Source organism: Lissotriton helveticus, chromosome 9 (genome assembly GCF_964261635.1).
Source record: "Lissotriton helveticus chromosome 9, aLisHel1.1, whole genome shotgun sequence".
NCBI lineage: Eukaryota > Metazoa > Chordata > Amphibia > Caudata > Salamandridae > Lissotriton > Lissotriton helveticus.
In genome coordinates this window covers 740,171,710-740,187,693 of record NC_136070.1, presented here as the reverse complement: position 1 = coordinate 740,187,693, position 15,984 = coordinate 740,171,710, and the positions used below count along the sequence as shown (strand labels likewise).

General features: G+C 40.0%; 1 protein-coding gene across 1 annotated transcript in view; it reads right to left on the bottom strand.

Annotated features, from left to right (window-relative positions):
• LOC144783272 (solute carrier family 22 member 6-A-like) overlaps positions 1–12,374 on the bottom strand; it is a 758,531-nt gene extending 746,157 nt beyond the window's left edge. The window contains exons 1-3 of the mRNA XM_078662336.1: positions 11,984–12,374; positions 10,555–10,712; positions 9,830–9,834 (exon numbers count right to left, since the gene is read on the bottom strand). Of these exons, the coding sequence (XP_078518462.1) occupies positions 9,830–9,834; positions 10,555–10,712; positions 11,984–12,374 (554 nt within the window). The remainder of the gene's footprint in view (positions 1–9,829; positions 9,835–10,554; positions 10,713–11,983) is intronic.
• Between the last annotated feature and the right edge of the window lie 3,610 nt (positions 12,375–15,984).

The following is a 15,984-nucleotide window of genomic DNA, read 5'->3' as shown; positions in this document are numbered from 1 at the left end:
TTATTCCACACCTGCAGACCACACTATGAAACATAGGGGCAGATTTATGAAGGCATTGCGCCGCCGGTGCGTCACTTTTTCCCATGTTAAAAATGACGCACCGGCGGCGCAAGGCCTTCATAAATCTGCCCCATAGCCTTTATTAAGCAACAACTCTTTGCCTTTCACATTTTGAATCAGAAACAAGACATAAAACAAGTTTGGACTTTGGCTTCTAAGATTTTTTGCTTTTTTCCCTTTACTTGGCTTGGTATTTTATTTTTTACTTTTTTGTCTCACCATAGCTGGAAGAAGGAATCCTAGATTTTCAGAGACAGAACTAACTGTCATGGTTAGAGGATTTACTATGGTAGAGCCACAGTTGTTCAGTGCCGTTGTTCAAAATACCACTATTACCCAGGAAAGTCAAATGTGGAATAGAATTGCGTGAATGCAGTCTCTAACACCAGGCCCGCACAGGAGGAAATTAGGAGGTGCTGGAATGATCTGCAGGGGAGAGTGCACTCCGTGAAAGAATGAATGAAATACTGTTTCTGAAGTACGAACAGCTGCTTCAGAGAAGCATCCTGGTGCTGAACAGAAGGATTGTCATTGACCAGCAGTTAGAATTGCTTAAAAAGAAAAGTCTTCAGGTCTCTTTTAAACCTACATTCGGAATCCAGTTTCCTTAGCTCCAAGGGAAGCTGCTCCATAGCTTGACCACCAGATATGACAAAAGATGTCCCCCTTTTCTGGCTCACTTTACTGTTGGAATAACCAGGACCAACTTATTATTGGAGCACAGGTCACTATTTGGCCTGAACCAGCGAAATCTGTGCTGAAGAAAGAGCAGACCTCTTATGTGTACACCTTGAAATTTAATTCGCAAAGTTTAGAAAATAACCTGTTTTACCACCGGCAGGCAGTGTAACTGTCTGATAGAATGTCTTTTGGGGGCACTTAAAATGAGCTGAGCAGCAGTGTTTTGTACTATCTCGAGTTTGTGTTATACTATCTGGAGTCTGCCGAATTATTTTGCAAAGGCTCAAGAAAGGAGAATTAGAATAATCAAGCCAGTAGGGGGGCGTGGCTAAGGCGCCGATCAAGATGGCCACCTAGAGGGTTTCCTGCGTCGCACCGGGACGAGTTTTGATCTCCAAATGCGCTTTCTGGCATCCTCCCTGGCGCCTGTCACCTGTAATACACGTCGGAACGTGTGGAGTACCCGGTGAGCCCTTTTTCTGCCGACGGACGTCCGCCTGCTTTGATGCAGCCGCAACGGTTCGTTTCCCTCATAATGGCCGCCGCCATTTCAGACGCGCGCGTCTGCATTCTTCTGTTTTTTGGCTTCATTATGCTGCCGCCTCTCGCCCACTACTTCTGAACTCCTGACATTGCTGTTTAATCCCATATTATGGTGGTTATCTGTGGAGGAGTTTGCCACTTGCTTCATGAAGCCTTATCTGCCTTCAAATGGAATCTATCATGGTTACCTCACAATGCTGCCATGATAGAGGTACATCGATTTTTTTCTTCTTCATAACCAATGTGTTTTTACAGGTCTGCTCTCCTGCTTTATGGACTATTTTTTGTGAAACCTAATATGAATGCTGATGTTTAATATATCCCTCACTGGAGGTCTAGTTGGAGGTTTCTCATCTATCATCTGCTACAGTTTGCTTTGATGTCTTTCAGCGCTTTTTATCATTGCCTGCTGTTGTTTCCCCAGGACTATACCTGTAAGTCTGGATGTTGCTGTGCTTACGATCCATATTCACGCACATTGACTTTCTCCTTGTGGCGTTTTTTTTCCCCATAATGGCTGCCAAATCAGTTCTGCGCGTGTACAGTCTTGCAGATTTAGCATTTCTATGACATTGCTTTTCACAGGTTCCGGTGTTTTCGGTCATGGTTTAGCATCTAACCTAATTTCTCTATAATTGTTGTATCGTTTACAGCTTTAGCTTGCTGCACACCAAAATTGGAAGTAATGTATTTCCTCTGTTCAAGTTGCGCACAACGAAAATTGTTTTTGTGCCCTCTACAAGTGTCCAGGTGGCTTCCTCCTCAACTTTACATTCCTCTACTGCTATAATACCAATGGCTGGAGCTGCGCCTAACCGTTCTTCTGCTACGCAGGCTATCTCTAACAAATCCTCTCCGCCTACTACTTCGACTAAACAACTGAAGCATGATCATCCTTCTCCTGACAAGACTTCCTCGCCTATTTCTATGGAGTTAATTTTGGAGGAAATACGCGCATTACGTCCAATTATAGTGGAAAATAACAAGGACATGCAACTCTTGAAAGAAAAATGGTCGACTATGGATACCCGGATTGCTTCTGTAGAACAGCAGGTCTCAGAGATAAAAACCAATTCTCAGCGCATCTCCTCTTTAGAAAAATTAGACCTTTCTCTTCAACAACATACTAAGGATTTAGAAAATAGAAATAGAAGGAATAACCTCCGTATTTATGGTTTGCCGGAATCCCTGGAGGGAGATGACCCTGTGAATTTTTTAACATCTTTCCTACCGAAGCTTTTGGACATGCCACCAACTACCTCTCTCGGTATCCAAAGAGCCCATAGGCTTGGTCCTCCCTCAGATACTTCAACAAAACCCCGCGGAGTCATCATTCTCTTCTTGAAATTTACGGATCTGCTCTCAGTCCTCTCCGCAGCTAGATCGAAGCGACAAGTTTCCTGGCTTGGTCAAAGAGTATTGACCGTATATGTTGCTATGTATATTAATTTGTTACATACCTTATATTGTATTCCTCATGTTACTTCTCTGTTATCATTTCTATTTTCATTACATAGATTTGTGATGTTTGTTCCCTCCACCATGTGGCTCCCTTCCTATGGTTTTTGATGTCCTGGTGCGGTTGGATTCCTACTCTTCGAGCGGTCCATCTTGTTAAGTGTTGCCATTACCCCACTTCCCTCTTGTATCTCCCCTTCAGGTATGTTTTTTGCAGTCGTCCTTTTGCATATGTACTGTGTCTTCTTTTTTCTCCTATATTACATCTATGCAGCTTTCTTTCTCTTCCCCCTCTTTCTACCCTTCCCTCTTTTTGAAGTTGTTAGCTATTTTTCTTTCCTTTTCCTACTTTTCTCTTTTTTCGGCTATATGATGTATACATACTTTTTTGCACTTTTTGATGTTACTAAGTTTATCTCATTTAAAATTTAGAGTAGTTTCCTGGAATGTAAAAGGTTTTAATAACCCCATTAAACAGCAGAGAGTACTTTCTCATTTAGCTTCCTATACTCCTTCTACAAGAGACTCACCTTACTGAAATTGATTCGCTTAAATTAAAAAGGAACTGGGTTGGTACAGTCTTATTTTCCCCCTCCAATAACAAAAAGAATGGAGTTGTCATCTTATTTCCTAAAAAATTGAAGTGTAATGTTTTATCAGAAGAAAAATATACTGATGGTAGATGGATTTTGGCTAAACTACTAATTAATTTGATACCTTTAACTGTTTTTAATGTCTATGGTCCTACTCAACCTGATTGTTCTTTTTGGCCCTTAATTAAGAACAAATGTATTCAACATAAAGATGAATTATTCCTCTTAGGTGGAGATTGCAATCAGATTATGGATCCATTCCTTGATCCCAAAATCCACAGTTCGATTTATCCCTCACAAACCACATGAACAATTTCTGGATACCATTTTACAATCACGTCTTGCTGACTCTTGAAGACTCTTACATCCAGACACTTTAGACTATTCCTTTTTCTCTCCTCCTCATGTATCTTTCTCTCAACTAGACTATATTTTTCTCTCTCAATCTTTATCTCAAAACTTACTGTCTTCTTCTATCGAACCCATAGTTATTTCGGACCACGCCCCTATTGTAACGGATCTCGACTTACTTCCGCCTCATCCCAAGCCACCTTGTTGGCGTTTTAATTGCGCACTTCTCACTGAGCCTAACTTTTCTTCTTCTTTTCGCTCTTTTACTAATGATTTCTTTCAATTTAATTCTGATCCTAGTACTCCTCCTCATATCCTCTGGGACTCCTTTAAAGCTAATGCAAGGGGATTCATTATCGGTTTTGTCTCTAGGAAAAAGAAGCAATTTCTTCAGAAACGTGAATTCTCCCTAGCACATATAAAAAAACGGGAACATCAATTTTACTCTTCTTCAGATAAATGTATGTCACCAGAGCTTTTGCGAGCAAAAATTGATTTCAATAAACTCACCACTGATAATGTATCTTCAATTCTCCTTCGAAGTAGTGCGCGTTATGATGGTGGTCGTAACAAATCTGGAAAACTCTTAGCTAACTATCTTAAGTCTCGTAAAGAACGCACTCTTATCGAATCCATTTATTCTTCTGACGATACCCTTCTTCATAGAGATAAAGACATACTTGATCAATTTCAACTGTTTTATCAACAGCTATAAACTCCAGAATCTCTTCCTACTCCCTCTCTTATTCAGTCTTATTTTGAAAAATTACCTAGACCCTCTACTTCCTATCTCAATTTTCCAGACCTTGAACTTGATCTCTCATTACATGAACTTTCTACGGCTTTGTCTTCCCTTACTAAATGTAAAACACCTGGCCCTGATGGTTTTCCTGTTGAATTTTACTTACATTTCTCTGATGTCTTATCGCCCAAACTTCTGTCGCTCTTTCAATCATTTTATTCCTCCGGTAAAGCAGATGGCTCCTTTCAGGATGCCACCATTTGCCTTATCGCAAAAGATGGCCGTGACCCCAAATTTTGTAAAAATTATCGTCCAATCTCATTACTTAATGTAGATTATAAGCTATTCGCTAAATTAATTGCTTTACGTTTGGACCCATTTATGCCTCATCTTATTGGTAAGGAGCAGTGTGGTTTTGTTAAGGGTGGACTCACCTCCGATAATTCTCGGCTCTTTCTCAATGTCTTGAAAAAGTCCTCATCTCTCTCAATTCCTCTGGCCGCTATCTCTGTGGATGCGGAGAAGGCCTTTGATAGAGTACATTGGTCTTTTTTGATTGTTTCACTACGATGGCATGGCTTTGGTCCCAAATTTATTTCTCTCATATCTTTGTTATACTCTGCGCCCAAGGCCTCAGATCTCGTGAATGGTCAACTTTCCTCATCCTTTACCCTTCAAAGGGGAGTACGTCAAGGCTGCCCTCTTTCCCTACTGCTTTTTGTCTTAGCTCTTGAACCATTTCGGTCCTCCATCCGTAACAATAAATCCATCTTTGGTTTCCCCTATGGTGATAACTAAAACTTTCTGCATATGCAGACGATATCCTTTTGTTTATTTCCAACCCAGAATTGTCGGTCTCCCCTTTATTATCTGAATTTGACGCATTTTCCCTAGTCTCAGGATATAAGATTAACTCCGATAAGACAGAAATTCTTCCTTTGACCAAAACTTGTCTTCCTCATCTTTTTTCCTCGACTGGCTTTGTCTGGAACAGCACAAAGATCAAATATCTTGGTATTTGGTATTCCAATTCTATTTCCTCTTCCATCAAATTAAATATGTCCGCAGTTTTGACTCAAATTGATCAATTGTTCTCCTTCTGGAATCCCATTTTTCTCTCCTGGTGGGGTTGACTCGATTCTATTAAAATGAGGATTGCCCCTATTCTTATTTATATCTTTTCCATGTTACCTTTTCATGTTCCTGCCCTTTATTTCAAACGTATTGATTTCTCTCTCTCAAAATTCCTTTGGAAAAATAAAAAATCTAGAATTTCTCTTGTAGCTCTTCGCAAATCTAAACCGAATGGTGGCGTTAATTTTCCAGATTTTCGTCTATACCATAAATCCTTCTCTCTACGTCAAGCATCGAGATGGCTTTTGTCAGAACCTTCCCCCTTTTCTCCTCTTTGGCTCCGTATTGAACAAACTTTATTATTACCCTTTTCCTTTGAGGAGGTATTATGCTTCTCCACCAAATCTCCTTATACTTCCTTTCCTTTATTTAATATACTTCTTCTCTTTTAAAACCTTTGATCTTTCCGTCTGACATCTCACAGGAATCATTTCTACATACACCCATTTGGTATAATTCACTTATTCTTTTAAATACCAGACCCATTTGTTGGACGTCTTGGAGACTAAGAGGTATCATGTGGGTCAATCATCTCTTTGATGGTGTATCACCTCGCTCATTTCCCCAATTTCAACTTCTGTTCTGCTGTCCTCGCTCTTTTCTGCAGAAACTTACTATTCTCATGGAAATAATTATTGACCGTTATTATTCTCTCCCTTCCTCGACTTCACTAACCCCTCAATCTCCTCTTCTTGTAGTACTCTCTACACTTCCTAAAGCATCTCTTATTTATAAATTATTTGCCTCTCCTAACCCAGGCCGTGCCAAAACTAAGTTGGAGCTTTCTTGGGAAATGGATTTGGATTGTACTTGGTCTGTTGTTCTCTGGGATAAACTCTGGTCCAGAACTTTGAAAGTTTCTTGTTCTGCTTCTCTCACTCAATCTTTATTTTTTCTTTATCATACACTTTACCTTTCTCCTCTTTCTTTATCTCATTTCACATCCTCTTCCGACTCTAAATGCTGGACTTGTGGTACTTCAAATGCTGATCTTCTACATCTGTTCTTTCTCGGTCCTGCTGTATCTGATTTTTGGAAAAAAAGTTTGGTCTTATCTTTCTCACATTTTTACACTCTCTGTTCCATACTCAATCACTCTTCTTTTTCTGGGCAGCCTTTCAGAATCTTTAGATCTTCCTCCACACTCACATGGTCTTTACGATCTCATGCTTGCACTCGCATTCCAACACATCTCTTCCAATTGGAAATCCCTTACAAACATTTCCATACAAAGTTGGTGGAACTCTTTATGTCATTTTCACAGGCTTGAAGTTGCCTTTGCCTCTTCCTGTAAACCAAGATGTATTGTGGATCTTTACTGGCTACCTCTTACTACATACCTAGACCAATTTGTTCAAAAGAAATCTACTCATATCAATTCAGAACATTTTAAACCCCCTTGAAGGACTTATACTCTCTCCTTCTTGTTTATTTGATATTTTTTGCAGTTTTCCTATATTGCAGCGCTTTTATATACTGTATATTTTGTATTGTTGCTTGCATCATTTATTTATTTGCCGGTATTCTCTATAGTATTATTCTGTTATAGCATCACTCTCTCATCCCTTCCCCCCTTCCCTATAGCCTTAAAACTCTTAAAAAAATGTTTTTTTTCTCAGTTACGACATTAGCAATGTTATTACTTCAGACTATGTTTTTACATTTTTTATCTCTTTTTGCTGATGTCTTATTGTTGTTTATCATTATTGCTCTTCAATAAAGCTTTCAAACACAAAAAAGAATAATCAAGCCAGTAACTCACCAAAACTTGCACAATCAGTTTTCTGGTGTTCGCAGGTCAAAAGTTTGCAGACTTTAGTAGTGATTTCAAAAGTCCAAACCATACTTTAGAGATATGGGATTGAAAGAAAAGATCCATATAAAATTTTACGCCAAGGTTCCTACCCGACTGTGCAGGCAGAGTAGTAGCACCCAAAGTTTGCAACCAAAGACAGCCCAAGTCAAAAGGAGAGGGATGCCAAACACGGATGCCTCTGATTTGTAAGTGTTGTGCTTCAGGCAGTATAACCACATTGTATTTGCCAGTGCATTTAAGCAGCCCTGAAAATGGTCTTCCAATGATCAGCCAACTTGCTGAAAAAAGAATAATAGGTGTGCGTCAACAGCATACAATACAATCTTTGAGCCCCACTTTTCAACCATCTTCGCCAGAGGGGCCATATAGATATTAAATAGTGTAGTGCTTAAAGCTGAGCCCTACAGGACAACGAATGTTATATAATTGAAGCCGGATGTAAAAGGGATGAGATGAACAGCTTGTCCTCAATCTAAGAGGCAGACTTTAACCATCTGAAAGCTTTGCTCTGACCCCTATCCTTTCCAGATGTTGTAGTACGGGATCGAAGGCTGCAGCCCGATCCAGAAGAATGACCACAGCTTTAATGCTCTCTTCCAAACTCAATAACAAAAATTCGGAGATCTCCAATAGTGCAACTTCTTTACTATGGCCAGGATGGAAACCCACATGGGTGGCATGCAGAATATTGTTCCTTTTCACAAATTGCATCAGTTGAGTATATTTTCATGGACCTTAGCCATCATCGGAAGCAGAGAGATGGGTCTGAAATTATCAAAGTTAGAAATGTCGGCCCTTGGTTTTTTTTAATAGTGGGAGCACAAGTACTTGTTTCCAACAGTGACCAGAAAGTAATGATCGAATAATTAATTAATGTAGATGTTTAAAACAGGGAGCTACTTTCCTTAACATCCACAAAGGGCAGGGGTCTAAAGAAGACCCAGGTCTGGTTGCAAAAAGGCCTGTTTCAGTATCTTTGGGCGAGACGACGCTAAAAGAGTTTAAGACTGCTCCCTCCTGAATGTATGATGGAGTAGCTGATGAGACCTGGAGAGTCACTTTCTATGTGGAAAAGTGCATATCCTCCACCTTTATGTAAAAGTGGGCCGCCAGCTTATCTACTAGGGCTTGCAAAGGGGACTTTTTTTTATTGATTCATCATCGGAGACAAAAAAGATTTCACAATCTTAAAGGTTTAACTGGAAGAATCTGCTTTATTGTTTTTTAATCCGTTTCTGAAGGTATTTCAGGTGGCCTTATATTTTGCTTTATCTTCAGGGGGACAGTGTTTTCTCCAATTCCTCTCCAGTCTTTTACAAGCCTGTTTTGCGCTTTGGAGATGTGGGTAAAACCAAATCAATGACAATTGATTCCTCTAGCCTCAAAAGCCATCCTAGAGGCACAGCAGACTGGTGGTGGTTCTCTCAGGTCCATGAATCTTTTTGCTTGGGAGGAGAAAGTGTGGAATCCTGGACACTGAAGGTTTTGCAGGAATTCCTGGTGGAGTAGAGATGGTAAACTTAAACCACTGTGTATCATCAGTCAAGTGCTAATTAATCATGTTAATATTTCTCTCAGTATTGATGTTCAAATTCATTGTTTCATAATATTTTATATTAGTTCCTAAATCCAAATTTAATTTTCATTTCAACATTGAGTTCTACAAAATTGATCAATAACGTTTGTAATTGGAGATATCATCTCTCAACGCTCATGATATAAGGTGTTGATCCATTACTCTCAGTCACTTTGTTTAGCAGTACTATGAGTATAATATTATTTGTAGGCTGTACCGTGATGTTGTAAGGAGCCTAAAACATATAAAGCCACAACAAGACAGTCCAGTATGTAGTCTCAGGGATTTATAACCTTGTGAAAAATCGTCCATAAATGTAACATTTTCTACATCTCCATTATTCTTGACCAAGCTAGTGTTAAAGTATTTTTGGCTTAGTCTTCTAACAAGAGGTTGTGTGTGTTTACATGTAGGTATAAATCTATTTATTTAAATTGAACTGTTCATATATCATATGTGACTTTTCCTTAGGGTCTACATCTTTGGGGAGACTGTTAGTGAAAAAAATCACTGCATCTCACATAATGACTGATGGTTGGGCATGTTTTGAAAGAAAATCATTTTACATAATCATGCTATATATTTCTACATATAACAGATTTAGGCATGTCTGACATCTAGAAACTGCTGAATTTTACATGTAGCAACGGTACAAGTATGAGTAAAGAGCGATATGTCACTTTAGAATGTTTTCTGACAATCTCCATTGACTTTGTTTTAACCATGTGTTCTATATTTTCTATTGATTACCACACTTACTGCTGAGTTTCCATATTGTGCCTATACTTCGCAAGTCAAGTGTCCTGTTATAGCCAGACTAAACAGTTTCCAATCACTTTGCTATGCTAATATTGTTTAGTGAAATTTATACTTACCTCCACTGTTAACAGGATGAAGGACAACAGTATTGTTAAAATATCTGTATTCGCTCCAGTGACATAACACCAAGTGTGGTACCCCTCCTATGAGACTCAAACTAATGTAGACATCAAACAATAATTACATTCTATTAGGTCTTAGTGGAAGGTATTACTCATGTCAAATATTTACCAGCCAATGGGTTTATGTTTTAAGGTCAAACAACATACATGGTAAAATAATGAAGATACAGGCAATGATAGGAAAACAAGAAGTATTTATTTGAAGTTTCCAGATAAGTAGACCTCATCCACAGGAGCAATCCACAAAGAAGCTGCAGAGATCACTGTCTTCAGTTCAGTCTGCCTCAACCGCCCCAATCTCCTAGGTTACAGAATCACACGAAGCGCTGGTTCTATAACCTAGGATACCACATCACCTCCTTACTTATAATAAACAAACAACTAAAAAAAACAGAAACATATATGAATTATAAAACAAAAAAAACAATAACATTAAAATAATCTTTAAATCGAATAGGTTTAAATTTTTCACGTTTAGGTCTGACTAGCACTCTATCAGACCCACCTTTCTTAGTCTTCAGTGGAGCTGGATGAGAAGCTGATATAACCTTGGAAAACAAAGGAAGAGTTTCTGGCTCATAAGAACATTTAGAAATTCTGTTCCAATTCCAAATCCTTTTGTCATCAGTTTTTACAGCATTTTTAAATACTTTCCTAACCTGACAAGGCATTCCAAATTTTGAACTCTTTACACCCTTTCTTGGAGATTTGATTGTCACCCAATCTCCTATTTTAACCTTAGTTTCTTTAACAGCCTTTCTCAAATCATACACTGTTTTGGACTTCAACTTTTTCTCTTCCTCTTTGGCTTTCCAACCTGTAGGAACGCAAATGTCCTTATCAATTTTTAACCTTTTCTCAATGAGCCAACCAGGGCTGACCTCGCAACAAGGTAGCCTCCCCTTAAACAAACAAAAAGGTGAGACCCCTGTACTAGAATGGGGAGTCAACCTGTATTCTCTCACTTTCTTCCTCAATCCTTCCACCCAGTTAGACCCACAAACTAAAGACAACTGCAGACTTTCCTTTAAAACCTTAATAAAGCGTTCAACAACACCATTAGACTCTGGATGATAGAGTGAAGCCCTCTTATGCTTTACACCCCTCTCCTTAAGAAACTCTTCAACTTGCCTAGAGGTAAATTGCACCCCATTTTCTGTAAGAAGACTCGATTGAATCCACAATTTGTATTTCTGGCCACTGCAAAAACATGTCCAAATAATCACATATCTGTCCACTGAACTGACCCTCACAGGACCAAGAATATCCATTGAAACATCAACCCACGGACCAGCCACTCTCTCTCTAACAACCATGGGTTGCGTTCTACACTTTAACACCTTGTCACTCTTAGTACAATCCAAACACTCTCTAAGCTCTCTTTCAATCATTAAATCCATCGAAGGCCACCAGAAACTTCCTCTGACCCTCTTTGGTTTTAGAAATCCCCATATGACTGGAATGGGCCTTCTTTACCAAAACTAACCTCAAATCTTCAGGAAGAAAAAGTTTACCGCCTCTCATAAGTAAATCATCAACAATAGAGAGTTCATTCCGAACTTCCCAAAAACTCATTAAAACAGCCTCACACTTATTATTTACCATCCAACCCTCCAAAACCATTTTCATGACCTTCTGCAAACAAGTGTCCTTCTCCAAAGAAGCTTTCTACTCTGTCTCCTGTATTATTCCTTTAGTAACAAAACACCTTAAAATCCTCTTCAAAGTCTTCACCAGCAAAGCTTTCCTCCAAGAATTCTATGTTACATACAGATCCATCAACTAATCTTGAAAGACTATCCGCTTGTAAATTACTAGCACCAGGGATGTCGTTTATTTGAAAATAAAACTCTTGCAAAGCAATTACCCACCTACGTATGCAACCTGAGATCTGATCCACACCCTTCTTTGAAAAAACCTCCTTCAGAGGTTTGTGATACGTATTTATTTCAAATGTGCGCCCCCAAATAATTTTTTTGAGTATTCTTACCACCCAAAAAACAGCTAGGGCTTCTTTTTCGATAACTGAATAACTAATTTCAGCACCACGCAAACCTCTTGAAATAAAAGCAATTGTTCTATACACACCTCCTGATCTTTGCAACAATACACTTAAACCTCTAGAACTAGCATCAGTCATGACAACCACATCATCAGTAACATCAAAACTCCCAAGGTCAGATGCATTCTTTAAGCTAGATTTGATATCCAAAAATTCTTTTTCACATTGATTGGACCAGACAAATTCTGGGTTTTTCTTTAACAAAGATCTTAAAGTTAACGATCTCTCAGCAAATTTGGGAATAAATTTGTTGTAAAATTCAGCCATTCCCAAGAACTTAACCAATTCCTCTCTATTCTTCGGAGACGGCAAATTCTGTGTTGTATCAACCAATAATTTTGTAGGTTGGATTCCTTTGCTTGTGACAAGATGCCCCACGTACTCAATCTCTTGAACCCCAAGCTTACACTTACCCATTTTAGAGTCAAATCAGACTTCAATATGATATCCAAGACCTTGCAAAGCCTTCTGTTGTGTTCTAAATCAGTTGAACCAGACACCAAGATGTCATCCTGATAGATTTTCACCACCACCACACTTTATTACTCTTTCCATGGCTCGCTGAAAAACTGAAGCTGCCGAAATAAGACCAAATGGCATCCTTAGAAATTTAAAGGTACCAAAGGGTGTGGTGAAAGTTTTCAGTAAGTTTAATTTGATGGTATGCTGAATTGAGATCAAGGGAGGAAAATATTTGGCACCATTCAGCATACTCAGCATCTCACTAATATTGGGTAAGGGATAGTGGTCAACTACTACTGCTTTATTTAATTCCCTCAAATCTATACAAAGACGAGCCTCCCCATTGGCCTTTTGAGCCGTCACGACTGGAGAGACCCATTGAGAAGCTTCAACTTCTTCAATTATCCCATTTGCAACTAGCTTGTCTAATTCGGCTTTCATGTTGTCCCTAACAGCCATGGGAACATTTCTAATTTTGGCAGCTTTGGGAATGGCATGCTCTTTCAACCTAATCTCATGAACATAATTCTTTAAACACCTAAGTTCATTCTTAAAGACATCAGAAAACTTGTCCAGTAAGCTGTTAATATCAATTTCAACTGAATTTACAATCATTCAGATCAGAGTACTTGTAAAGTGCGCTACTTACCCGTGAGGGTCTCAAGGCGCTGAGGGGAGGGGGTGCCGCTACTGCTCGAAGAGCCAAGTCTTGAGGAGTCTTCTGAAGGCGAGTAGGTCTTGGGTCTGCTGTAGGTAGGTAGGGAGGGTGTTCCAGGTCTTGGCGACGAGGCAGGAGAAGGATCTGCCACCGGAGGTTGTTCGTTGGATGCGGGGGACAGCGACGAGGGCGAGGCTGGCGGAGCGGAGCTGGCGGGTGGGGGTGTAGAAGCTGAGTCTGCTGTTCAGGTAGGCTGGTCCGGTGTTGTGGAGTGCTTTGTGTGCTTGGGTGAGGAGCTTGAAGGTGATCCTCTTGTCGACGGGGAGCCCGTGTAGGTCTCTCAGGTGGGGGGTGATGTGGCTGCGGCGGGGGACGTTGACGATCAGTCGGGTGGAGGCGTTTTGGATGCATTGTAGTCTTTGTAGGTGTTTGGCTGGGATTCCTGCATAGACTGCGTTGCCGTAGTCCAGTCTGCTGCTGACGAGGGCCTGTGTCACCGTTCTTCTTGTTTTGGTCAGGATCCACTTGTTGATCCTGCGGAGCATGCGGAGGGTGTTGTAGCAGGAGGAGGAGACAGCGTTGACCTGTTTAGACATGGAGAGGGAGGAGTCGAGGATGAATCCTAGGTTGCGTGCATAGTCGGTGGGTGTCGGTGCTGTTCCCAGTATTGTCGGCCACCAGGAGTCGTTCCAGGCTGAGGGGGTGGGTCCGAGGATGAGTAACTCCATCTCGTCCGAGTTCAGCTTCAGACAGCTGTTCCTCATCCAGTTGGTGAAGGACTTCATTCCTTCGAGGGTCTATCTCTTAAGTAGAGCATAGGTTTAGCATTAGGGTCCAGGAAAACAAAGAGATCAGGTTGATGTATCCAGGTTATCAACGAGTCCCCTTTAATTGAAACATACATTTTTCCAGAGATGATCCTATCCCTAAATTCTATAGAACCCCAAAAATATCCAGCTAATTTTATTGGTTCGCCACCATACCCTCTAGGCTTTATATCTGGGTTTAAGAACTTATACACTATTCTTAAGTTTTGTTTCATAAAATGTAAACGGTATCGAAGTAATCTTTGCCCCAGAATCAAAAAGCATAAGAACTTCTTTGTCATTCACCAATACTTTTTCAAGTGGTCCATCAAGTTTCTCCACACAGTTTTCTAAAATAACTATTTCTTCTACATAATCTTCATCATCGCATTCGACTTCTCTAACTTTGCTTTTGCTTGATACACCCGATCGACAACACTTAATAGCATGTCCTTTCCTGCCAAAACCTTACAGGTAGCTTTCGATCCAGGACATCATTTTTTTGGCCAAGTGTCCTGCTGCTCCACAGCGAAAAAACTTTCCTACAAAGTTTTTATTCGCAAACTTGTTTTGTGTACTATACTTTGTGTTGGATGAATTAGGTTTCTGAAACTTGTCCTTGTCATTTTATACAACTTTTACACTAGCATCAGCAATTTTATTTGTGGCTAAGGCATCTTCCTTTATCACCTCCACACAAGCCTTTGAATGTTCAAATGTTTTTGCCATAGTTAACACCTCATGTAAAGATGGATCATTCTTCTCCCACATAGATTCTTTGGCTTTTTCTAAGTTGCATCCTAACATGAACTGATCTCTAAGACGTTTCTCAGAGGAAGCTCCAAAATTGCATGTAGAAGCCAATTTAGGAAGAATAGTAATATATTGTTTAAGAGTCTCACCTTCATGTTGCATCCTTCTTCCAAAGTGATACCTTTCCAAAACCATTCTTAATTTGGGCTGATAATGAATATCAAGTTTTTTTTATAGCAATTTCATATTCATTTAAATCCGAGACAATATCTTCTTTGAGTTCTGGGAGATGCTCAAACACCTCTTGACCCTCAGAACTAAGGCAATGTAACAACAGAGATGTTTTCCTTTCCGCACTTAAATTGGCACCACACACTTTCGCATAATGAGTAAACACTTTCTTCCATTTAGACCACTTTAACAGTGGATCCCCTAGTCAATTTAAGAAAAATGAAGGTGTAGGAACATTTTGCATATCCATGGTGGTAGACAAAAATGAGAGAACACTAAAATAATTGTAATTGTAATTGTATTTGTATTTGTAAAGCGCGAATTGTTTTTTTTTTGCATAAGATTTTTATTTGGAGTCCTCCAAAACGTTTCTGCAAAACAATACAGGAATGGGCCTACAACCTTTCAGGCCGGCCGTTAGGTAAATCGGTAAACGGTACATAATAAAAGAGTACAGTTCAGCATCTCTAACGCCGGAATCATAGTAAATCGGAGGGACATGCAGTACATATTAGCGTGGGCACCAAAATCAGGATATGAGAGGATTCCATTTTATAACACTGGAGGAAGGATCCTAGTACATACAGTCACACAAAGTCAATTTCGGAACAAGTCCTAAAATAGGGTATTCGCCTACTATACCGACATAAAAGGAGAATTACAATGAATACGTGTGAATCTGAATAAGCCAATATACAATAATCACATGCTAACCCATTGTCTACCCATTAAGGTCAATAAATGTAATACAATAAACGCAAGCGCACATCGCCAAATTGTGACCCAGAAAGAACAAAACTGGACCCCCCATCCCAGCAGCAGTGTGGAAAAGGCAAGAAAGGAAGTACAGACAAAGGAAAAAGAAGGGCCATACAACAAAAAGAGAACGAAAACAAATCCCATCCCCCACCCCGCATACCAGCAGAAGGCTACGGCCCACCCCCCCTATAGGCATGCCTGTCGCCCCAAGCACCAAAACCCCCCAGTTACATGAAAAAGAAGGAAGAGGAGCCCTTCACCCGTCCCCATCCCCCCCCCCCCCACCTCCCAGAAGAAAGGTAAGCTCCCCAAGAGAGGAGGTAGCCATCATCATGTGCCCGTTACACACCCCCACAAT